Source organism: Chiloscyllium punctatum, chromosome 9, assembly GCF_047496795.1.
Source record: "Chiloscyllium punctatum isolate Juve2018m chromosome 9, sChiPun1.3, whole genome shotgun sequence".
Classification (NCBI taxonomy): domain Eukaryota; kingdom Metazoa; phylum Chordata; class Chondrichthyes; order Orectolobiformes; family Hemiscylliidae; genus Chiloscyllium; species Chiloscyllium punctatum.
The window spans coordinates 43,207,967-43,234,375 of NC_092747.1; the positions used below are offsets into that span (position 1 = coordinate 43,207,967).

Genomic DNA, 26,409 nt, shown 5'->3' on the forward strand with positions numbered 1-26,409 from the left:
GAGAGTTCTCGGCCTTTTCTCGTTGGAACGGAGAAGGATGAGGGGTGACTTGATAGAGGTTTATAAGATGATCAGAGGAATAGATAGAGTAGACAGTCAGAAACTTTTTCCCCGGGTACAACAGAGTGTTACAAGGGGACATAAATTTAAGGTGAAGGGTGGAAGGTATAGGGGAGATGTCAGGGGTGGGTTCTTTACCCAGAGAGTGGTGGGGGCATGGAATGTGCTGCCCGTGGGAGTGGTAGAGTCAGAATCATTGGCGACCTTTAAGCGGCATTTGGATAGGTACATGGATGGGTGCTTAATCTAGGTTAGAAGTTCGGCACAACATCATGGGCCGAAGGGCCTGTTCTGTGCTGTATTGTTCTATGTTCTATGTTCTATGTTCTAATCCCCAGGGACCTACCATTAACTGTCTTAAGTCCTGCCCTGGTTTGCCCTACCAAAATGCAACACCGCACATTTATCTAAATTAAACTCCATCTGCCATTCCTCAGTCCATTGGCCAATCTGATCAATGTCCCATTGTACTCTGAGATAATTTTCTTCACTGTCCAATACACCATCTATTTTGGAATCATCTGCAAACTTACTAACCATATCTCCTATATTCACATGCAAGTCATTTATATAAATGACGAAAAGCAGTGGACTCAGCACCGATCCTTGAGGCACACCGCTGGTCACAGTGATGGGATCTCATAGTTCATTGCACTTTCTGCTGAGCTGATTTGAAATAAGGAGACTGTATAGGGTTAAAGGTGAAATAAATGAAAATGGGATAATGCACTGGGGAACTCTCAGGGGTTACTTTGGTAATACAGAGGGCAAGTGGGAGATGAGGTGGGAGAAGTGGGAGATGAAGTGGGAGCTCAGATACATCTGATGAGGTGGTAGGAATAGAAATGAGCCATACAACGATAATGTGGTTCAGGAAGTCAATGGAAAGACAGCCACACGGAACTGCATTTGTTGTTCTGTCTCCGTCACTTAATACTGCAGTGTATCAACCAATTACACTCCTCCAACATGCAGGCAAGAGAAAAAGGCTGGGGAAAAGTGGGATAGTGTGAAGAGAAGCAAACTAAGCTTGCCTTCATCACTTAGTCCTTTGAGTACAGAATTGGGAAGTCACGTTGAAGTTGTACAGGACATTGGTGAGACCTCTTCTGGAATATCATGTCCAGTGCTGGTTGCCCAGTTATAGGAAGGATATTATTAAGCTGGAGAGGGTTCAAGAGAGATTTACCAGCGAGGTTGCCAGGTATGAAAGGTTTGAGTTATAAAGAAAGGCTGGATAGACTAGCACTTTTTTCAGTGGAGGTTGAGAGGTGACCTTATAGTGGTTTATAAAATAATGAGGGGTATAGATAGAATTAATGGTCGTTTTTTTTCTCTAGGATGGGGGATTTCTGTTCTAAGGTAAGAGGAGAGAGATTTTAAAATGGGCAAATTTTTTACACAGAGGGTGGTTCCTGTGTGGAATAAACTTCTTGAGGAAGTGGTGGATGTGGGTACAATTACAACATTTAGATAGGAAAGGTTTGGAGGGATATGGGCCAGGAGCAGGCAGGCAGGACTTGTTATTTTGAGATTAGATTACTTACAGTGCAGAAACAGGCCCTTTGGCTCAACAAGTCCACACCGACTTGCTGAAGCACAACCCACCCCCCTACACCTAACACTACAGGCAATTTACCAAATCTACACATTTTTGGACTGTGGGAGGAAACCAGAGCAAACCCACAGAGACACAGGGAGAATGTGCAAACTCCACACAGACAGTTGCCTGAGGCAGGAATTGAACCTAGGTCTCTGGCGCTGTGAGGCAGCAGGGCTAACCACTGTGCCACCGTGCCGCCCACAGTGATCAACATGGACTGGTTGGATTGAAAGGTCTATTTCTGTCCTGTATGACTGTATAACTATGGACAGAAAAGCAGCAGATAAGTGAAAGAAAAAATACTAATTATAAACAGTGGGATAATCAACAACACAAAGACATCAGAGACAACATCTGTGATCAACTGTGTACAGTATCACAGGAGATTAATCATTTAGAACTAGTGAAATGATTCAGATGAAATTCAAACAAAGTACTGTGTGGACGCTGGAAATCTGAAATAAGATGAGAAAGTGCTGAAGAAAGTCTGCAGGTTTGGCAAATCTGCATAGACAGAAACAGAGATAACATTTCAAGTCGCATGTGACTTCTTCAGAACACCTGACTCAGATGTTACTCCCTGAATGAACTGAATGAGAAATTGACGTAACTAGTCAGACTGATCACAGTTGGACACAACTACTGAGGTAAGTTCTGCTGTTACCTTTTAAAATTCACCGATTCAGATGGAGGATAGGTACTCTCACTGCTGTACTCCAGACTACAGGCATCGTCAAAACAACAAGATGGAACCAGGTGAACAGGTCCTAAAATAAAATAAATATTGTTCATGAATACAAATTGAATAGGGACACTGTTATTTGGGTATAGGTAATGTTCATCTAATTTCATCCTCAAACTGAGAATCCTTTGAATCAATTTTACTCTCTCATTCTGTAATTTATATTAAAAGTTTTGAATGTAAAGGGCATGACATCTGAGGTACAAGTTAACCATTTATCCTTAAAATTGCTGCCATTTGTCACTTAATATATGAAGCTAAATTTTACACTTATGGGTAATGAATTTAGGAGAAATTCTTTTAACTCCTTTCAAACACCATTTACAGAGGAACCTCGATTATCCAAATATCAAGTATCCAAATATCAATTATCCGAATATCAGCTTATCCAAAGGGGAGTTCAAGGTCCCAATACAAACATTATATCAAGGAGCTGTTTCAACTCTGATCACGTCTTGTGTTCACAGGTACAATGATGAAAAACAAACTTTGCTGCCGAGAACAGTGTTGGACAGTCCAGGCACCGTCACCAAATGACTGACCACCCACCCTCTTTCTGTCTCCCGCCACACTTTCCCTGGAGTTCTACACAGGGATGTACCCTAAACCCCCTTCCCCAGATAATCTCTCCAACATTGTCCAGTACAGGACAAAGATGGAACCTGTCAAAAAGTTGTGTGTGTGTGTGAGCTATTTGGAGATTCACCCCACAAAGACAGCAGCAGTCTTACTGTTGGTGTAGTCCGACTGCCCGGGGGGGGAGAGGGGGTGGAGGGGTTGGACAGTGGGTGGGAATGGATGGGGGTGTTGTGTTGGGGGTGGGTGGGGGGTTGGTTTTGGACGGGGTAGGGGGCAGGCGAGGGTCAGGGTGGAAGCGGATGGAGTTGGGGCAGACGGGGTTGGGGTGGGCGGGTCAGATGTGGGTCGAACGGTGGGTGGGGATGGACGAGTGGGGTGGGGTCCCACGCACAATGTGCTTTTGCCTAGTCTCCTGAATGGGGAGCAGACTTCACAGAAAACTCCAAGCCCTAGAAGAAACCAATTAATCGAATAATCAATTATCTGAACGAAATAGTACCCGCCCATCTCGTTCGGATAATCGAGGTTCCTCTGTACTTGGAAGTAACATAGCATTTTCAAATGAGGTAGATTTGTGGGTGGTGATTTTCAGTGGACTGAAAAACTAAGTGTTACCAGGGGAGGAGGGGTTATTGAAAGAGCAAAGGTGTTTGCCCTAAGCACCCCCAAAACCTTCGGCAGCAGAATTGCTACCAGGCTGAAGCTTGGCACTCAAGGATTGCCATCAGTGCATTCATGAAGCCAAGACTTCACTCACCTTCCTCATTTTGGGCACTGTGTGAAAGCCCCCTTACATCTCACGTGACACATCTGTGGTACCTGCAGCTTGTTCACTTCTTCATCATTTTTGAGTTTGTACTATGCCAGAAAAATAGCTACAGGAGCACCCATAATGTGGTCAGGTTAGAGTCATAGAGATGTACAGCACAGAAGCAATTTGTTTCAACTTTGGTCAAACTCTTGCATGTCGACCAGATATCCCAACTTAATCTAGTCTCATTTGCCAGCACTTGGCCCATATCCCTCTAAACCCTTCCTATTCATAAACCCATCCAGATGCCTTTTAAACAATATAATTGTACCAGCCTCCACCACTTCCTCTGGGAGCTCATTCCATACACATACCACCCTCTGTGTGGAAAGGTTGCCCCTTAGCTCCCTTTTAAATCTTTCCCCTCTCACCCTAAACCTATGCCTCTAGTTCTGGACTCCCCACCCCAGGGAAAAGACCCTGTCTATTCATCCTATTCATGCCCCCTCATGATTTTATAAACCTCTGTAAGGTCACCCCTCAGCCTCCGATGCTCCAGGGAAAACTGCCCCAGCCTATTCAGCCTCTCCTTGTGGCTCAAATTCACCAAACCTGGCAACATCCTTGTTAATCTTTTCTGAACCCTTTCAATTTTCACAACATCCTTCTAATAGGAAGAAGACCAGAATTGCATGCAATATTACAAAAGTGGCCGAACCAATGTCTTGTACAACCATAACATGACTGCCCAACTCCTATACTCAATGCATTGACTCAAAACAATAACAGAAAGCATACCAAATGCCTTCTTCACTATCCTATCTACCTGTGACTCCACCTTCAAGGAACTATTAACCTGCACTCCAAGGACTCCCCATGGCCTAACCATTAAGTGTATAAGTGCTGCTCTGATTTGCTTTTCCAACATGCAGCACTTCACATTTATTGAAATTAAACTCCATCAGCCACTCTTCAGCCCGTTGTATTCTGAGGTAACATTCTTTGCTGTCCACTACACCTTCAATTTTGGTCTCTTCTGCAAACTTACTAACCATACTTCCTATGTTCACATTCAAATCATTTATATAAATGACAAAAAGCAGTGGACCCAACACTGATCCTTGTGGCACACCATCGGTCACAGGCCTCCAGTCTGAAAACCAACCCTCCACCACCACCCTCTGTCTTCTACCTATGAGCCAGTTCTGTATCCAAATGGCTAGTTCTCACTGTATTCCATGAGATATAACCTTGATAACCAGTTTACCATGAGGAACCTTATTGAACGCCTTACTGAAGTCCATATAGATCATGTCTACCGCTCTGGCCTCATCAATCTTCTTTGTTACTTCTTCAAAAGACTCAATCAAGTTTGTGAGACATGATTTCCCACACACAAAGCCATGCTGACTATCCCTAATCAGTCCTTGCCTTTCCAAATACATGTACACCCTGTCCCTCAGGTTTCCCCAGTTTGTTTACCATAATTGATTTTTATTTTCATGAAGTCACTTTTCCAAAAGAATGTAAAGAATAGGCTGCTTCTTTGATCGAGTAAAATCAGCAACAAAGGAGTTTTGGGTGGCTACTGTTATTGTCCTCAGTTGCAGTTCATTGTTGAGCACAGCCCCATGCTGTTGTATGTATTGTGCCAAGCTGGATATTTGTGCTTGTGTGCATCTGTAGAAGGAACATGAAACTGTCCCAATTATTAGAAGAAATATTGTATTTCTTTGGACCATCTGTGATTCATAAAATCCATCAGCAAATTAGTGCCTTTGACCAAATCCCTGGTGTTTTGTCTAAATTTAATCTGTGCAATATTTTGTTAATTCCTGATCAAGCAATTATCTTCTTTGTCATTTGAACTTGAGTTGAAATGTGTTTGTCCTTTTTGATCAACTTGGGAACTACGTCCCTTGGTGATACGTTTTATATTCTGAATGGGATATTGCAGGTAAAGTCAACAATTGCTGCCCGTTCCTAACTGACCTTGAGAAAGCGAAGGTGAGCTGCCTTCATGAACTGCTGCAGTCCATTTGGCGGAAGTATACCCAAAGAGCTGTTAGGAAACTGCTTTCAGAGTTTGACTCAGCAACCATAAAAGAGTGATTATGTAGTTCTAAATCAAGATCATGTGTGTTGTGTAGGGCAATTGCATGTGGTGGTGTTCCCCTCTGCTGTCTGTGTCTCTCTTGGGGATAGAGGCCATGTATTTGGAAGGAACAAGGCTTAGTGAGTGCCTGCAGTTTATGGTTTGCACATCAGTGGTGGAAGGAGTGAATGCTGAAGGGAGTGGGTTGGGCCAATCAACCAAAATGGACTGCTTTGTCCTGAATGGTGTTCTAGCTTCCCGAGTGGTTGGAGCTGCTTTCAGGCAAATGGTAAGTATTCCATCACATGCTTGAGTTGTGCCTTGTAGCTGTTGAACAGGCATTGGGAGACAAGAAGTGAGTTACTCCCTGCAGAATTCCTAACTTTTGAATCACTCTTGTAGCTACAGTATTTGTATAGTTGGTCTAGTCCATTCCTGCTCAATGGTAACCACCAGGATCATGGGTCTTGCAATAAGGAAACACATCAACGATTGTGTTCACTGGCTGTCACAAACCTGGCTTTCTTTTACGACTAGTAATGACCAAGAAATCAATATTCTCTGCCCTCTGGATAGACTGAGACTTATTTCACTGGGGCGTAGGAGGTTGAGGGGTGATTTTACAGAGGTTTATAAAATTATGATGAGTATAGATAAGGTGAATGGCAGGTGTCTTTTCCCGAGGGTGGGGTATTTCAAGACTAGAAGACATACTTTAAGGTGCGAGGAGAAAGATTTAAACAAGACATGAGAGAAAATACATTTAAATAAAGAGTGGTTCTTGTGTGGAATGAACTTCCAGAAGTGATGGATGTGGGTACAGCTGCAATGTTTAAAAGACATTTGGATAAATACATGAATAAGAAAAGTTTGGAGGGATATGGGCCAAATGCAGGCAGATGGCACTAATTTAGTTTGGGATTATGGTTGACATGGAGTGGTTAGACTCTATTTCCATGCAGTGTGACTCTATGACTATGACTCTGTGCCCCCTTTGTCCTGTTTTCCAGGCCTATGGGATTACCATTTCAGACCCTAGGATGTCCAAAAGCAATGTTGACATGTTTGGTTTGGCTAAACTATGTTTTTCTTTAAAATTGAAACTTCTAAAATCAATTTAAACATGCTGGAAAACACTTTAGTTCATTCTCTAACAATTCCTGCGTTCATTCTCTAACAATTCCTGATGTTAAGAAAGCTCTTTGTTACATATCAGTAATGACATGGAGTTGCTTTAAGGACAGTACTCATCCTTTACTGACAGATATTTCAATAACAGCAGGAATTCTGTTAGCAGTGTGGGAAATTCCAAAACAGCTTGGTTCAGAAAAACATATCTGATTGAAAAATCAGATTGTTAACTTAATTAATATACCACACCATATTAAGCTTTGATCGTCCTTAAATAACTGATACAGTTGAACTGATATTTAAGCATTGTGTCCTTATTGAATCCCTCTTTGTTATTTTCTCTCTCTCCTTTAGATCTTTTGTACCAAGATCAAAAGGGATAGGCAGATGGCCTACTCCCAGGACAGTGTGAAAGCTGCTTTGTAATTATTTCCATGGAGGCATAAGGGCCGGTCTGGATAAGCCTGTTCCCAATTCTTGCTTTTATTCTGAGAAAGCGGACTCTTGGCAGAAAATTTCCCAACTCTCTAGCTAACTTCCTATTGGGAGAATTATCCAATGATACCCAGAATCTTCCAAAGACTAGTCACTACTGTGCATACTTAGTGCAGAATGAAAAAAATATGAAGAGATCGTGTGCATGCAGCGGCAACAGTATAACTGCTGCGAATGTTACTCTGTGAACAGCTTCTGTGAAGTGGAGCATGGCAGGCAGTATTAGATTCCACCTCTAAGTCCACGAAGAAACATTGGCAGAGTCTCTGCTGTAACTTGATCATAGGGAGAAGGACAGTAATTGAGCCAGCCTCGTTCAAATGACAAACAAAATAAATTGTTTATCAGTTTACCACAAAAAAACACATACATTTACTTTTGGTCAAACACAAAAGATCTTGTCATGGGTATCAAATCAATGAAATTACTTACATTTGTTAGGTTTTATGTATCAGGGAATAAAAAAATAAACAAATAGTGCTTCGTTCATCAACTGGACATGTTTTATCTTCCTGTTAACAATGCACACAAACACAATAAAAACTGCAATTTTTGCAGTACCCACTATCTACACGTAAATCTCACATTGCACATAAAAGATGATTGTCTTAAACACTTAAGGGATATACTTAGGAGAAAGCACATCATTCAACTACAATGGGAGTGTCAACAAGTCTCCTTGAATAAAGAAGTCCTCTGAGGATTCTTTCTTTACACCTACCATGAGCCTGTGCTGGACCTTGTTGACAGTGTGTGCAGGTTCTCTGTGGACTCAGATTAATCCTCTGTCTGTCAAAGGAAGACAGTTCTGCCCCATTTAACGGAGTATCCTGCAGCCTCATTGACCCTTTGAAGTGGGGGGGGGAGTGGGGAGGAGACAGAGAGAGAGAAAAGGTATAAAAAATGATGTTTTGACAGACCTTCATAATTCCCATAAACTGCTTCAGTCACTCATTCCCTCCCTTTAGTATATTTCATGGGCATTCTTGTTGATTGTGGCCATTACGTTTTTTTCAAATATTCAGTTTTTCCTGAGGTCAGAGCAACAGAAACAGTATTGTGAGATAAACAGTTCTGATTGCAAACACAAGGCCTGGGTTAGTCTCTGTTTAAAAAACAATGTGGGATGCCAAGGAATACCGATTTATCCAAAAATCTCAAATATTTAAAGACACTTGAAATGAGACTTGTTGGACTTTGCTTACAACCAATGTGTGTACACATGGTAATGCTAGAGTAAGCATTAATACTGTTGAAGCACAGTGACTATGTGTAAAGGACATAGCAAGGAATACTCTAGATATTTGTGTTCATCCAAACCAAAGATGCTTCAAATGAAGCCACTAGCATTCTATGGCAAAGATGGTTAAAGATATTTAAATAAACACATCCGAGTCTGCAACTAACAAACTGAAAACTTTTAACACTTGCATGCTTAATTTCATTTAAAATCAACTTGCCTTTTAAATAAAAGTTAATAGTGAAACATGGCAATTCTTCCTGCACAGATTGCATCAGACTACTGGTTCATCTGATAGGGTTGGTCACTTCACTGGGATTTTTGTTTTAATATAACATAATTGAAAACATGCACAAATGTCTTTTTAAGCTTAGGAGTCTTCTCAGCCAAGCCTGGACCTAATCACGGTGCTCGACAGGTCATCTGCCTCCCAGATCAATCTTTGAAATACACAACTTGTTTGTCTAGATACAATATAACTGCTGTTTACGGGTGGTCTGCATCCCTGATGTTAGAAGCAATTTATGGGCAGCTTCAGATCCAATCTCAATCAGATATTGCTTGTGCAACAGAAAGCTGTTCTATTTTTCTGCTTATTGGGCGCAATGCATTTAATTGCATTTGGTTAAATGAGAGACCGAGAATAAAATGACATTTCTCTATTATCATATTCAAATCCATCACACCAGCCACAGGTCTATTACACTGAGCTTTCTATCTCCCTTATGAACAGGGATTCTGCTGTACTTTGAATTATATGCATGTAGATCGGGACCTTTCCAGTTTCTTGAGAAGCACGCTGCTTTCCAATCTCATTGGAAGAATCTAAACAGCAAACAATCGAGCGAAAACAGGAATTGCTGGAGAAACTCAGCATGGTCAGGCAGCACCTGTGGAGAGTAAGCAGAGTCAACGTTTCAGGGTCAGTGACCTTTCCAGCTCAGAAAAGTGTCATTGGACCTGAAATGTTAAATCCGTTTTCTCTCCACAGATGCTGTTGGAAGTGAGGACAGCAGATGCTGGAGAGTCAGAGTCGAAAAGTGTGGTGCTGGAAAAGCACAGCAGGTCAGGCAGCATCCGAGGAGCAGGAGAGTCAATGTTTCGGGCATAAGCCCTTCATCAGGTACGATGCCCGAAACAATGACTCTCCTGCTCCTCGGATGCTGCCTGACCTGCTGTGCTTTTCTAGCACTGCGCTTTTCGACTCTCCACAAATGCTGCCAAACCTGCTGAGTTTCTCCAGCAATTCCTATTTTTGTTGCAGATTTCCAACGTCTGCAGTTCTTTATTTTCGGTGCAGCAACTTCCATTTGATTTTTCTGTTAAGACACCCATTCATGCACAGATCTCCACCCAAGTCACTGGATATCACAAAGAAAGGATCCATTTGTCCTGTCTCTGGCACAAGAACGTTTATACCAATTTTACTCCCTCCCTCACCTTCGAAGAGAGTAGTTAGCTGACCACAGACCAGAAATTAAACCTGCAATTTCTTTAGGCTTCACGGCTTCATCTTAGACTAAGTGCATAATCTAAAACACCATTTTGGGGTCAGTCAGAAACATTGCTGCAACATAAAACTTACAGTTGGGTTTTTTCTCCATAAATTGCTTCTTGCAGTAGATGATGCACAGGATAAGGAGAGCTAGCAAAACCATGGCCAAAGCACTGCATATCACAGCTGCTAATGCAGTATCACGCGGGCTGGAGGCAGTTGATGGGATCTTCACCAGGTTTACTCTGGTGCTACCTGAAACCAGAAACAGCACATTAGGAATTATAACAAGATCGTAACATTTTAAATCCCATATCTTAGCCAGAAACCAACTTTTATACCAACTTCTACAACACATGGTGTTTATATTGATGCACTGTGAACATTTAGTTGTTGACAATGCTTTAAATCCTTTTCCATTCGTTTGTTGGGATGATGTTTAACAATTCCAAATTTCAAACGTTTCAGTTGCTATTGCATTATTTTAGTTGAATCGATTTTACGAACAATATTAGGCAGGACTGGAATTGTCTCTTCCGCACTCTGTTGACATAAATTATTGTTTCAGGCAAAGCAATTAGTACGTGAAATGGTTAACTAACAACAAAAGGTAAGCTCTGCTCATCAGTATATAAAGACATGTTGCTGTGAGGAGCAAACCAGTGTTCAGCATGTATTTCAGTGATGGTTAGTGTTAACATCATGTTGTTAAAGCAATAACATGTACAGGTATCTGTATTTACTTTAAGGTGAGCCTGATGTCTCAAGAGTCAATCAATAATCTTAGATAAACTGGAACCAGCTACTAAGCAGTATGTAATAAATATATTGATCAGGATACAGCAAGACAAATCTACATTCTGCTTAATATGTCAAGTGGCCATCCTCCCCAACATGGTATCAGAAGCTGAGCCTAACATCTGAAAGAAGGATTTGTGTTGGTGGATCTATCCAAGTTATCCCAGATCATATCTGACCTTACAAGATGGCGACTGAAGTGAGGATTTCTCAATTATAAGATGTTAGTAGCTGTCTCCAATTATAAAATGAAGTGGGACAAAGTCTGGAATGTCACCTGCTCTGACCTAAGATGTATCTCTTATCTTGGGTATGGTCAGATACTATTTGCCAGAATACAAGCCAATCCACCCTTTGGAGATAGAACTGCAGTTTGCCCCTCTGACACAAATCCCCAAACCACACTGAGGTCACACTACTTCCTTTTTATTTTAACCCTAACATGACCTTTGAAACAAAGAGTTGCTTGTAATGTGATGGATAGATTAGACAGAGATTGCTGAACATACAGTAAGTGAGGTTGAGAAAGTGGATTTGAGGATTGTCAGATCAGCCACGATCTCATTGAATGGCAGTGTTAATTCGATGGGCTGAATGGTCTACTTCTGTTCCTACTTCTTACGGTCATTGGTATCTAAGTTGTGCAAAGTTGCTGGCCTGAACAATTTCAGTGAGTTTAGGCTGAAAGAAGAGCCCATGCTGACCTTTCACTGCAGTTACCTGACTACAGGTTTGTCAGTTTCACCGTGTTTGTTGTGGTTCCGTTCGCCGAGCTGGGAACTTGTCTTGCAATTCAATTGCAATTGCAAGACAAATTCCCAGCTCGGCGAACAGAACCACAACGACGAGCACCCGAGCTACAAATCTTCTCCCAAACTTTGAGTTTCACCGTGTATCCTGCTCATTTCACAGCAGTTTCCAGGGCTGGGTCCCTGCCCTGCACTCACCTTCCCCTCTCTGGTCAGCTGCAGTATGCTGAATAAGGCTCTTAACTGCCATTTAAATAACCACATTTGGCTTCCTGTCAGACCAACAATGATTCCCTGCTGAACCTACTGTGGAGAAAGCTGGGAACAGGTAGGATCACTTTGGGATCCAGTTCATTGCCATTTTTTAGACAGTTCCCTGTCTGACTTGCTCCTAATCCTGCTTCTACCAGGCTACCAGACCTATTCAACATTTCCATCGTTTTCTGTTTGTCTTGCAATTTTTCAGATTGTGCTTGGACAGTAATTGTATAAGAGCAAAGTTCATGTGGCTAAAAAATACAATGCTTGAACATACCTAAAATAACAGCACATGCAAAGTTAATTTTTAGCGTTCATGCTTTTTGGTATGTCACTGGATAAGCTACATGTTAAGTCAGCAAAGAAAATAAAACTTGCAGTGTTACCCTCTATGGCTGAGTCAAACAACTCAGCTTGTCAAAAGAACAGGGTGTATGCCATGTCAACAACTCGGTACCTTTCGCTGCATGGGTTATTTTTGGGTGGGGAGAGGATAACTTCTTTTGTAGGCCCCTTAAGCCAATTCGAGGAACTATGGTTATTACCATGCTTTCATCCTCCCCCACTGGCCTCTTAATCCAACTCTCCCAACCCACCCTGATTTAGGGCACAGATTTATCAGCATTTCTCAGTTTGGTGGGACTGTCTGTAATCTCTGCAGTAGCATCTACTCCCAGTTTCACTGCTGGGATTACAGCGTTACCAACATCCAATTGGTAGGTAGTTCCCTATGGGAGAACTTCCTCATAAAAAGGGGCAGCAGTCTCACCTCAAAGCAATGAATGCAGCTTCCAATGTTAGATTCCTTCGGGGCAGCAATTGGGATTGTGGGTGGGCTCTGCTTTGACAAGTAATGGGAGGACAGCTAGAAACCAAGGCACCAGGAAAATCCAGCTCATTATCTCATGTGCAACGAAAATCAAAGATTTGATTAAAAAAATTGCGTATAGCTTCATGCAATCCATTACATAACTGTAGCTGAGAACCTTGTGCAATATCTAGAAACCATTCTCCTGAGCCTTTTCATTTTGTGTTTTTTATTTTATTATTTTGAGGTGCGCAATTTATTTGTAATTTGATAATCAGATCATAGGCAAGTGATACAGTGCCAAACTTTGTTCTTCTGGGGCCAGAGATGTAAAGCAATTATAGATATGAATTTCAGATTCTTGCCAATACGTGTAAAAACTACAAAGTGACAAAACAGTATGGTTATACCAAAATCCTGGACATTGAAATACAACCCCTGATATGTACAATATTTAAACTCCCACATACAAACAAGTGATTTCCAGACATACAAGTAAAACATGTTCCTCATATACAAAAGGCTGAGGTTGATCATACACAAAACTTTCAGCCACACCCTCGCTCCCCGCGCGCCTTTTCTTGAACTGTCCCAGGAGCTTAACAGCTGCAATGTTTCATCCTCAGCACTTTACTATGCAGGGACTCGAGGACCAGTGAAGGCTGATCCCTGATTATGACCAATGGCTAATCTTGGTCTAACTTCTCCCAACAGGGGTTGGGAGACTCCTCCCTGTTCTACGCAGTGGAAAGGACTGAAGCGGAACGAAAGGCGAAATTTGTTTTGCATGCAAATGTGCAATGTCAAAAGGAGATTGTTTACCTATGTGTTCTGTCCAACATTGTGCCTAATTGAAGTGGTTGCTGTATGTACTGATCCCAAGGCTTTGCAGGCCACCCTCCATGTTTCTATGGGAAAGGCTCTATGTTACAATTCTGATTTTTGTTTACTGGTTGAAACCTTGTCCTGTTTTTGGAGAAAAGCCCCTCAATGCTTGCAATGCGAAAGATTTGTTCAAGATCAGAAGATCGTGTACATTTTGTAATTAGTGTACCTTCTCATCTGAGGTAGCACCAGGCACCAGTTGAACTTGTTTGCTTTATAATATTGCCATTAAAGTTGGGGCTTGATGCACCCAGTTCCTGAATATAAATGCAGCACATGGCTCTCTTTTTAACAGGCTCTTGGAGCAATCCTAAGTACACATTGCATCTCAATTTAAGCTTAAAATAACCCAGTTGGAACTTCAGTGGTCGTTGGTTGTGATCCCTCAGTGAGAAAGTTCAAAAGAAAGGGGCATAAAGTTGACCATTAGAGTTCGATCATTCAGGGCTGTTATCAGAAAGCAATTCACACAATGGGCAGTGGCTATCCAGCACTCCGGCCTCCCAAGAAGGCACTGAGGTTAAGTCAATTTGAATTTTTCAAACTAAAATTTATGGTACTAAAATGGGTAGATGGAATTAAAATACATAATCTAACTGAATATCAGAACACGCTTGAAGGGCTGAATGGCATGTTCCTATGAGGACAAAATGGACAACCTCTACGAATTGCTTTCAGGCTGGAAAATGAACCTGCAAGTTGAAACAGTATTTTCTGAAGTGTGCTGTACTTGCAGTTACACCCAAAAAGTTCTGTCTATGTACTTACTGAATGGTGACAGGCAGAATCTTGAACTAGGATGGGTAATAAAGGCTGGGTTGACTCATGAGAATTCTTGCAAACTCCTTTGAAATTATTTAAACAAACAATAAAAAGAATAAGTTGATTAGGTTCATCTCCGCTGAATGCAAATTGCCAAGTGGGCTATCCACTAATGTAGGAGGATGTCACCACGATGAAATAATGGATTTGGCCCTAGTTTCCTACTTAGATGCTCAAACCTGCCTGGTTTTATGCTTTGTTCTAAATTGCTTTGACCCAATATGATGTAGAGCAAATTTTCTTTTACAGAACATAGATGATTTTGCTGCACATTTAAAAAACTTTTAAAATAACATAACAAAACTCTTATACTTGTTAATCTTTTGCAGGGGTGGGGCATCAACAGAGATGAATAAATGCTATCTCAACATCAACTTTCACTCGAATGAGGCGCTTCAAGGCAAAAACATATTACTATCTAAAAATGCCAAAGCTCAAGAACAGCAAATCCAAAGTGAACAAAATCTCAGTTTTGACAGGTCTGGATATGGATCGTCTTTGCAACAATTTTATCAAAAATGAAGACGATTGGCCTCAGAGGCATAGTTTTACAGAATAAAATCCTGGAACAAAGATGTCTACTTAAAAGAAATGTACAGAACATAAAAAAAGATTGTGGTTGATCTACATTTTGATAAGGAACCTAAACTTTTGATTTGTTGTCCTTTCCAGCAGAATAGCTTATCACTCTGAGAGCTAAGTATTGAGCTGTTAACAACAAAAATGTGAAAGTGTGGCACAGTGGCTCAGTGGTTAGCACTGATGCTTCATTGCACCAGGGTCCCAGGTTTCATTCTAGCCTTGGGTGACTGTCTGTGTGGAGTTTGCACATTCTCCCTGTGTCTGCGTGGGTTTCCTCCAGGTGCTCTGGTTTCCTTCCACAGTCCAAAGAAATGCAAGTCAGGTGACTTGGCCATGCTAAATTGCTCATAGTGTTAGGTTCATTAGTCAGAGAGTGAAATGGGTCTGCGTGGGTTGCTCTTTTGAGGGTTGGTGTGGACTGGTTGGGCCGAAGGGCCTGTTTCCACACTGTAGGGAATCTTATCAAAAATATAGGGTTGTAGATTGCATTATTCATCTGACTCTCACTAAACATTCTTTAAACAGAGTTTTTTTTAACTTACTTTTCACCTTAAGATAAATGTCTGACTGTTAATGAATCTGGCAAAGAGATAACAGATGTGCGTTCACTATTCAAATTATTTTTTATTTGTTTGTCTTACAACCAGAAATTCAACTTTAAAAAAAAGTTGTGACTCATAAAATTTGTTTTATTTTCAATTAAAAATGCCTGAGCTCAGAAATGGTGTCAATGATAAGACAATGAATGAATACCCACGTCTGCGGCTAGAGACACCTGGTGGGAATGCACTGGCATGCCAATTTGTGTGCACGGACCCTCAGGGTAGTTGCATGGTAAGTGTCTTGCCCTTCTCCATCCTGGCACTGTTACGGATCAGCACCTCTTCTTGCCAGATGTTGCAAAGTCAAAGGGCATTTTTAACATCTCCTCCAGACCAGGACCTGGATGAGCTGAGGGCGCAAATCATCCCGTAAAATGTTAAAACAAAACCCATTCGGCTTGGTAGGTCAGTCTTTTTCTGTAAACAAATCCTGCTCAGAGCTGCAGGGATAAATGCTTTGTGGCATTGTAATTTGGATGGTTAGGCAAGGATAGTGGCCTCAAAGTCAGACAGTCAGGGAGGTATAGGATCAGGGTGCAGGAGGTTTAGGAAGCAGGATTGGTCACTAGTAGGAGGTATTCCAAATAGAAATATATACATTTTTTAAAAATTGAACTTTATTTTAAAAGTTATTTAATTGACCAATATAGGAATTTTAACAACGTAAAGTATTTCAATTAATTTTGTATGTCGTTTCTTGATAAAGAAGGTCCTATAAAATCTAACTCCAACTTTAACTTTGATTCCTAGCAAAACCCAAGTTTCACTTAATGTTGTTTTACTTAAAGTCACAATTTTCAGGAATGGAACCATAACTTGTGAGTTCTCCAATTACACATGTGCCCTTCTTTTTGCAAGATCTTTCTTGCCTCTTTTAGTTTCCCATTCACCAATTGAGGGTCTCCTGTTCCTGACCCTCCACTCTAGTAGATGTCCTCTGGAAATCTTTACACCAGACGTGTAGCACAGTTAACAGGACAGCATTAAAGAACCACCAGGATATCCAGTACTAGTGAGGATCTAACAAACTGTGTCTGTCAATTTACTATTAGGTTAAAGCCACATATTTCAGTCACTTACCTACTTCTGTGCTTAGCAATTGAGTGGGGCACAGAACATCAAGGAACACTGGCATCAGCCACCAAATGATAACAGGGCAAGAGGTGGCTGTTGCCAAATAGGAACTAAAGCCTGTTACACACAAAAGCTGTTCAAAAAGGTATAGGACATTTTTCTTCTGTTTTTTTCCTTTCCCCACCTTGATAAATTTAGTTGATAATATCTGAAGTTTGCTGCATTGGGCACTAAAGCCACTCTGTAGCTTTGTACAGCTGCCTACCTTCTTGATTTCCCATAAACATCACTTCCTGCTTGAGCAGAATTCCATCATCCTTCAGTGACAATGCTAAAAATAACACATTGCAAATGTGTCTGTGGTCAATGAGGTCTCCAGTACTGAACGGTTAGTAATCTGCATCTTCTTTGAAATATAGGTAAATACTGGTAACAATGCTCCAATTATTGTGCAGCAATCATTGATTGAAAAGAAAAGTCTATTTGATAGACTCTGCTCCCATATGTCTGATCCAAGTTGCTTGACAAAAGCACTCCTGGTTTTTTTAAAAGTAATTGCTTTTTCTAAAGGCGATGAATCATTAGTATCAAAACAATGGAGAAGAGTCTGGCCTCTCCCACAATAGATCTGTTGATGCAGGATTATGTCATGTGTATTTAACTTTGTTCCTAAACCTGAATAATTTACTATATCTTTAATTAAGCACTTTTAGCATTACTTATAATGTTGATCATTGAATTGTCTACACTTTTAATTAACTAAAGGGAGTAAAACATAAAAACTGGTAATTATTTGTAATGCGATACTAATTTTACAACTTACTTAACCATTCTATTTGAAATAATCAGATATGGGTAGATGAAGAATTTTAAAACCACAATAAATGGATTTATTTTGAATGAATTTTCATCATTGGTTGATGTGTTTTTAAATGATTTGTTCGTAGGGCGTGGCATGTCCAGCATATCTCAAATAAAAGCAAAGAACTGTGGATGCTGAAAATCTGAGATAAAACCAGAAAATGCTCAAGAAACTCAGCGGGTCAGGCAGAATTTCTAGAAAGAGAGACAGGGTTAACCTTTAAAATCCAACATAACACTTCTCTGAATTTTAAGGGAGATGGAAAATGAGTTTTTTTAATGCTGCAAGACCAAATGCTGACTCGGTGGCCACTTTGCATACCCTCTGTAAGAACGAGCCTGACCTTCCAGTTACTTGCAATTTCATTAATAATCTGACTTTTATGCTCTCATTTCTGTCCCAGACCCTGTTGCAGCCCTCCAGTGAAGCCTCCCTGATGGAGGAACAACACCTCATTTTTAGCTTAGGCACTTTACAATCTTCAGGACTCAACACTGAGTTCAGCAACTTCAGACCACGAACACTATCCTCTGCTTTGATTCCACCCTCTCACCCCTCAATGTCATGTTTGCATGAGTTTGCTCTTAGCAAAGACAATCTACTTTCTACTGTTCACATCTACTGTTACCACCTACTTTGCATCTATATAATCTCCTCTAATACTATTTGTTTTTGTTCTGTGCATTCTCCCTGTCTGCTTCACTTGCTCCTTCTCCAACTTTGTCAACAGCAGAAGAATAAGCATCTCATGCTCTCTATAACGGCAAAATATTGTGGCTGCTGGAAATCTGAATTAAAAAAAGAGAAGGCTCCAGAAACTCATCAGATCTGGTCGCATCTGTAGAGAGAGGCAAACAGAGTTTGCATTTTGAGTCCAGCTTGACTTCTTCAGAACTGTAGGCGATTTCAGGAGGGACCCACATTGCTGTCGCTCTGGACTCACATATAGAACAAATGGGGTAAGAATGGTAGATTTCCTTCCCAAAAGGACATCTAGTGGAATGGCCACAGGAGGCTTTGTGCAGCCTGCAAATCTTTCGGCAATGCTCCAGCCAACTCTTTGCCGTTCAAATTTCTGGAGTTTGTGTGGAACTGTAATGAGGGAAGGTGCAGTGACATGACAAGATAAAGGATATTCAATAAACAAAGCAATCCATTAGTTGCAAGATCATATTACCAATACTAGTTTTTTTATTATTCCAGAATTATGTTATCAACTCAATTTAAATTCCTTAGCTGCCTTGATGGAATTTGAACTCATATCTTTGATAAGTTACTTCGGGCATTTGGTACTACTCCAGTAACATAATCACTGTGGTATCACACTGGGGATATCATTTGCATATCTTATTTTTTAAGGTTTCTGATGATTGCACAAAAAGGAGGAAGCAATGAGTAGCAAAGTAATGGTGCAGTAAAAGTGGCTTAAACGTTAACAACATTTCCACTGATTGTTTATTGCTACAAGACAATAATATTATGTAAGTACCCTATCTGTGTCCTGTTCAGAAACAGCTCTGAACAAGTTTTACAGCTTTCAGGCATCCTGTATCACATATACTATTGAGAGAGTGAACTTCCTGCATGCTTGGAAATCCATGCTTCTTATGTGCTGTCAGCCCTCCCCCCTCCATGCCAATGTATTGGGGCAAATAAAATTTTCCCTCGTTCTTGCACTGCAGTAGAGACTGAGAGTCATCTGATGCATACATTGCATAATATACTCAGCTAAACACTTTTGTGCAATCTTCAAAGCCCCTAAACAATGTGAACATTGGTGAGTCAAATGGTAAAATGTGGTGAGATCAGAAGAAATGGATTCTAGACATTGAGGAAAGGAAATTCTGAAACCAGGTTTTGAGCAGCAGGATAAGTATATCATCAGAAAGCGCTGCGAAACCTATTTACATCTATTTCCATGCATTAGTATGATATCAGCACCAAATTCTCCCTCATTGGTAGACAATTCTTCCTCACGGCAGATAAAACTAGACAGTGAAAACATCAGATATGAAAGTCACCAAGTGGGTACCTGGTGGTTCTAGCTTGCTGCTTGCACCTTGGGCCTTCATCTTGGGTAGCCGTCACCAACAATCTCAAGGCACCTTCCATGGACGGTGACTACCCTCAGCCTGCTCAGTGTGTGGCAGTGGTGGGTACAACAAGCTGGACGGGTCTGTATTGATACCTGCTTCTCATTGTGAGTTGCTGCTGTGATCTCTCATTGACTGTAAATTTGTTATTGCTCAAAAGGCAAGCAGTCCCTATCTATTTCCAGGAGCAATGCAACTTCTTTTTGCTTGTTATCTTTTCTTTGTTTTTGGCATTATTGAATGAAAGAGAATATTGTCAACCATGTGATGTTCATACCTTGGCCAATGGAAAGTTGTTATGCTACTGTTACGGAAAGAGTAACTCTCTTATACCAGGTTTCTCAGGTGAAATGATACTTAGAATGTTGTAGTTGTAGTTTGATTCTTATAGCTGCAATTACAATGATAGTCATTTAGACAGATCATGATGAAAAGGACAAATATGATCTTGAATTTGCAATGAAGTGTCATCCATGCCAGCTATGCACCCACCTTTCCTCTCCCCTCTCACTAGATGCCGTGTGAGGGACAGCTCGTGATTGGCAGGACTGGACCTGATGTACAGCTGTGCTTTAAAAATGGTGCCAGCATTGGAAATACAGGGAGGTCCAGCAGTGGCAAAAATGTTTGTCCTTTCTGAGCACATGATAGTGTGAGTGGGGTACAATAGAGACATGATGCATAGCTAATGGAGCAACAGCAGAGAAAACTGTGAAAGAATCCACTAGACTTCACAGAGAGAGATCATCCATGAAACTTCCCGATATTGACACTTGGCTGATCTCTGGCAAAATCCAGCCCTCTTTTTACTTACCTATGACTGTTGTTGATTTTGTCCCATTGCCTTTTAAAGTCTAAATCCTAATTTTCAAAGACCCACCATCACCTTGCTCCTTGAGTTGCATGTGAGTAGCACCATCATGTTAGCTGATGAGCTGACAATACATCTTATATTGGTGGCTAGAATTCTGAGGCAAATGTTCGAACAACATTTTAAATTGATTTTGGTGAATAGCGATCGGAAGCATATCAAGTGCAAACCATGAGAAGTGACAGAGGTAAACGACCAATTCATGCACAGAGAGTAAGGAAGCCTCTGGGTTTGGTGGACCTGTCTTGGGAGAATGTCAGTCCACATGGGCAGGTACATGCTGGGGTCAGGTCCATCCACCCTCTGAAACAGTGTGTAGGCAATCAAAGAGGTTACATTGATTAATTAATTTACTGTTGTCACATGTAATGAGATACAGTGAAAAATGTTGTTTTCCGTGCTATATTGAAAGATCATACCATACGAAGTGCAAGAAGGTAGCAGAACAGAGTGCCGAATACAGTGCTACAGCTGCAGAGAAGGGTGCATAGATAGAGATCAACATTAACATTTGAGAGGTTCATTCAAAAGTCTGACAACAGAGGAAGAAGCTGTTCTTGAGTCTGTTCACACTTGTTTTCAAATCTTTATATCTTCTGCCAGATGGAAGAGGGTGGAAGAGAGTATAACTGGGCTGGGAGAGGTCTTGATTACATTGGTTGCTTTCCCGAAGTCACAGGAAGTTTAGATAGACTCAACTGTTGGAAGGCTGGTTTGCGTGATGGACTGGGACGTGTTCATAACTCTCTACAGTTTCTTGTAGACTTGGGAAGAGCAGTTGCCATTCCACGCTGTGATGCATCCAGATAGGATGCCTTTTATGGTGCATCTATAAAAATTGGTAAGAGTCCTTGTGGACATGTCAATTTCCCTTCATCTCCTGAGGAAGTAGAGAAATTGACATGCGTGGACCAGGACAGATTGTTGGTGATCATCACTCCAGGAACTTGACGGTCTTGATCATCTCCACCTCAGCAGACATGGGCATACCCTCCACTCAGCTTCCTGAAGTCAATGACTGGCTCCTTCATTTTGCTGACATTGATGGAGAGATTGTTTTCTTTACACCATGTCACTAAGCACTCAATCTCCTTCCTGTATTCTGTCTCATTGTTGTTCGAGATCTGACCTGCAATGGTGATGTTGACAGAAAACTTGGAAATGGAGTTGGGGTGGAATTTGTCCCCACATTTGTGAGTGTATGAGGAATAGAGTAGGGGACAGAGTAAAACAATCTTGCTGGGCACCAGTGTTCAGGATTATGGTGGAGGTGTTGTTGTCTAGTCTTACTGATTGCAGTCTATACGTCAGAAGGTTGTGGATTCAGTTACAGAGGGGGCAGCCGAGACCTAGATCTCAGAGGTTAGAGATGCGTTTGTTTGGAATTATGGTGTTGAAGGCAGAAATGTAATGAATAAATATGAGCCTGATGAAGGTGTCCTTGTTATCCAGATGTTCCAGGGATGAGTGTAGGGTATCTGTTGTGGACCTGCTTCACCAATAGGTGAACTGCAAAGGATGAAGGCAAGCTGGGAGGATGAAGGTGATGTGAGCCATGACTAATCTCTTGAAGCATTTCATAATCATGGAAGTCACAGCCACAGGACAGTGTCTTGAGGCATGATGCATGATTTTTCTTTGGCACCAGGATGATGGTGGTCTTCTTGAAGTAGGTGGGGCTTCAGATTGTAATAAGGAGAGGCTAAACATGTCTATGAATAGCTCCACAACAGGATCTGAGTGCACGGCTGGTGACTACATCCAGGCCAGTCATTTTCTCTGCGTTCACTCTCAGGAAAGCCACATGTGGTGGTGACCATAGGCACAGATGCACCTGAGGATGATGGGATAGGTGACATCGTTTCACTGACCACCTGCTCAAAGCGAGCATAGAATGTATTCAGCTCATTGGGTAGTGATGTACTGTTGCCCGTGATTCTGTTTGACTTCGCTTTGTAGTCCGTAATGTCGTGTAAGCTTTGCCATAAATGTCCGGTATCCGTGTGGTTGGTCTGGGTCTTGAGCTTTGTTTGGTATTGCCGCTTAGTGCCTTTGATGGCCTTACAAAGGTCATAGAGGGATTCCTTGTATAGGTCAGGATTGCCCGACTTGAATGAGTCAGACCTAGACATCAGTGGGGTGTGGTTCCCCGGCTCATCCATGGTTTCCAGTTGGGGAACATGCAGATTAACATCTTTGGCACACAGTCCTCTACACGCTTGCTAACGAATTTTGTAACTATAATGGCATACTCATTTAGGGTTGATCACTGTGTTCTTGAATATGGACCAGTCTATAAACTCTAAGCAGTCCCATAGAAACCCTTTCACTACCTCAGACCTACACTGCACTACTTTCTGTCCTGGATTCTCATGCTTCAGTTTCTGCCTGGAAGCTGGGAGGAGGGACATAGCATTGTGATCTAGTTTTCCAAAATGTGGATAGGGAGTGGAATGGTAAGCATCTTTGATAGCTGTATAGCAATGATCAAGGATGTCTGGACCTCTGGTGGGACTAAAGATGTATTGATGGCATTTTGGTAGCATGTTTTTCAGGTTGGCCTACTGGAAGTCACCGGCTACGATGAACAAGGCCTTGGAGTGTTCTGTCTCAAGGCTTTTTGTTGTGTTGTATACTTCATCAAGTGTACTCTACACTTCCACATGGGGTGGGATGTAAACCACTGTCAGGGTAGTGGAGGTGAACACATGCAGTAGGGATGGCAATTCACTGTTAGATATTCTGGGTCTGGGAAGCCCTCAATTTGTGAGGCACAGTCAGTTGTCGCAGGAGTGAGTCATGTCTCTGTGAAGCAGAGCACACAGCAGTCTCTCAATTCCCTTTGGAAGATAAGTCTCGCTTCATGAGTCTCGACCCCACCACAACCATCTTCTCACATTGTTCGCCTTCTATAGTGAGATTCCACACTTTACCTCACCTGAATGGAAAATCCTAGAAACATCCAGCAGCAGCCTCTGGATTGCTGAGCAAGTCTGGTGCCCTAATTAAGTCTGATCTTCTGTCACAAAATAAAAACAATCTATAATGTAAGGCTGATGGCTCAAAGGCTTGACAGCACTCAATGATTTTGGTGCAATCAATAATCAATAGGTTTGGTGAATGACGTTACCGAATTTCATCAACATGGGAGGGAGAAAGTGGTGGCTCTGCTTGTAGCTTTTCAATTCATGGCAGACATTTTTCAATCTTTGCTCAATACATTGTGCAATCCTTCTCATTCTTGCCAAGATCTCAGGTGAACTGGTTTTATAGAATTGCATAGAGAGCAAAAATGGTACCTTTCCATCTGATCAAAATCAATCCCTCTGCATAGACATGAAAGATATTAAGGTTGGTGCCTGTTCACGGAACAGTGGCAAACACTTCAACAATATTCCCTTTGTTTTCAACTGAAAAGCAAATTCCAAAGCTTTCAAGATCACAATCTCCACATTCTCTTCTATGTTTTAAGTTCAGATTCAGAAAACAATTCAGTTTGCACACGTACAGATAGGGGCTGGGGTAGACTGAAATTAAATAAGCATACGATTATTTGGACGTTAAAGGTTGCGCTACAACATCGGGAAGTTTTTCTATTTGGGATTGGAATCCCAGTGTTGGCATCAAATGTGGCTCCTGACTCCACACTGTCTCAGGATCAACCCAACGTTGACTTGAAGTGAGTAAATGCTGGTCGAAGGTGGGCTAACCCAGCTAATTAAGAATGAGGGATTGGCTGTTGAAGCTGAAGGACCTCCAGAAAGAGAGGAGCTCAGGTGGCTGATGCAGGTAAGAGAGAGCGAGAGGATTACCCCACCGTCAGGCCCCCCGCTATCAATTTTACAACATTTGAAACAAAACACAGCCACAGCCATTGGGGTGCCATTGTAGAGAGGCAACCTGGACTTCTCCTGTCATTGGACTCAATATTTTAGACTTTAGATCACCAGTGCATTGTAGCTGCAGAATGTACTTCTTAGAGAATGCACTGTTATCTTTTTCAAAAGATTACATCAAAACACCTTCCACGTTCCATGGAGAATGCTAAGAGCCGCAATATGTTGGAAAGCCATCACCTCTGAATTCCCCTCCAACTCTCATGCTTCACTGGCCTGTGGCATGTAACAGTGATGCTGGCTGGTTGTTGCATCATCACAAGAAACAACAGTAAAATAAGAAGGCTATATGCCACGTTTCTAGAACAATTAGGGACAAGAAATTTTGTGACCTTACTGGCATCACCCAAGTTATAAGAAGAAATGTGCTGATCCAGACCTAGGATAAAATCTGGAATCTTTCTAATCCATGTGATGTATTACAATGATCAATAAGCAGTGTCAGACAGGACAGTGTAATTTAGTCATTGCAAGGATCTTGGGTAAGACCAGGCTTGGCTGTGATGTCCTCAGTAAGTAAACTGCCTTTCAATTCTTACTGCCAGATTTACACATGAGGAAAAAAAAGGGAAAAGAGGAGTGGAGGGGCAACGACAATGAGAGTAAGACAGGAAGAAACAGAACATTAGCAGGAAATGCAAAAACATTAAGGAAATCTCATGTAAACAACAATGGGGGAGTTTACAGATAAACATGACAGGTCAGTATAAACGAGTTTGGATGTTTCCAATGTACTTAAAAATGCGTCAGAAGAGAAAGCTGAATTATATGCCTTCTTGCAAGTGAATAAGAATTCAGTTAAATCTCTTGCATCAACTATTTTTCAAAGAATTACTCAGCTGCAAAATAAAAAGCTTTTGCTGAAGTACTTCATTATGATATTGTGCGCAGTTGGAGTGATTTGTCAGCTTGTTTCTATTTACTTTTACACCTGAATGTGTGCTTGTTCGCTCTGGAGCACACTGGTCTGACCACAAGCAAACAGCAACTTTCTGAGGATTTCCATAATGGGATAAAGATGTATTAACATTCAATAGTGTCTCCCTTCCATTCTTACTAAATTCTATTTATCCTTCTCACAGAACAAAACTGACAGGTCTGTCATCAAATGAATTTACAAACAACTTATTAAGATAAAGGCACTATCAAAACAAACTTACAGCTTGGCAGAACGGGCCTAGTCTTTACTTAATTGTTCAGGTGGAAAATGTTTTAACAAAAATGAAAGAAGGAAATAACCTAACGGACTCACAAAGAGGGCTGACTGTTGTTGTGGATTCAACTACTTAACATTTCAGAGGAAGAATTTCAATAAGCAACGTTGGAAAACAGTGAAGGAATGCGAGTGGACAATTTGTTATCCAAACATAAAACTGTCACCACTCGGGAGGAAAGCTCTTGACTCCACTTTACTGTCTTTTGGTCTGGAACATCACCAACTCACCCACACCCACACACATACACTGCAGCAAACTCAAGGGAACTCTGTGTTCCTTCAGTCCTTGTCTTATGTATATGCATGAAATTAATCTTCAATTTGTCAGTTGTGATACTAAGTTGTTATCCTTTGCTTTAAAGACAACTTGGGAGACAATGATATGAAGATTCTATTGACAAGTCTAATTAGTAAATATCAAATCTACAATTTGCTGCAATTCCAGTGTGTTAGAAAAGTGCTTGAGGTACAATGGCTGTCGAATTGTTTGAAAGTGAAGCCAATGTAGCTTGTGGTAATACTCATTAATCACTCTCTGCCTCTCCGAAATATTAAAGAAGCTTACATTACATAAGCATGCTTGAGTTAACACACCTGTTCTCGTCTAATCTTGATGTGATCACGGGCTCCAATTAATTGCCTTTCCACAATGAACTGCTTTCAGAAAATTACTTTTGACACCACTTAGGTGATTCTTTCCAT

At 41.3% G+C, this 26,409-nt stretch overlaps 1 protein-coding gene across 4 annotated transcripts in view; it reads right to left on the reverse strand.

Moving 5' to 3' along the window:
• The window catches only part of tnfrsf19 (tumor necrosis factor receptor superfamily, member 19), a 108,822-nt gene that overhangs the window by 42,399 nt on the left and 40,014 nt on the right, over positions 1-26,409 (reverse strand). For all 4 annotated transcript variants that reach the window (XM_072577354.1, XM_072577356.1, XM_072577357.1 and 1 more), the window contains exons 6-8: positions 10,282-10,446; positions 8,178-8,303; positions 2,328-2,430 (exon numbers count right to left, since the gene is read on the reverse strand). In XM_072577354.1, coding sequence (XP_072433455.1) covers positions 2,328-2,430; positions 8,178-8,303; positions 10,282-10,446 — 394 coding nt within the window. The remainder of the gene's footprint in view (positions 1-2,327; positions 2,431-8,177; positions 8,304-10,281; positions 10,447-26,409) is intronic.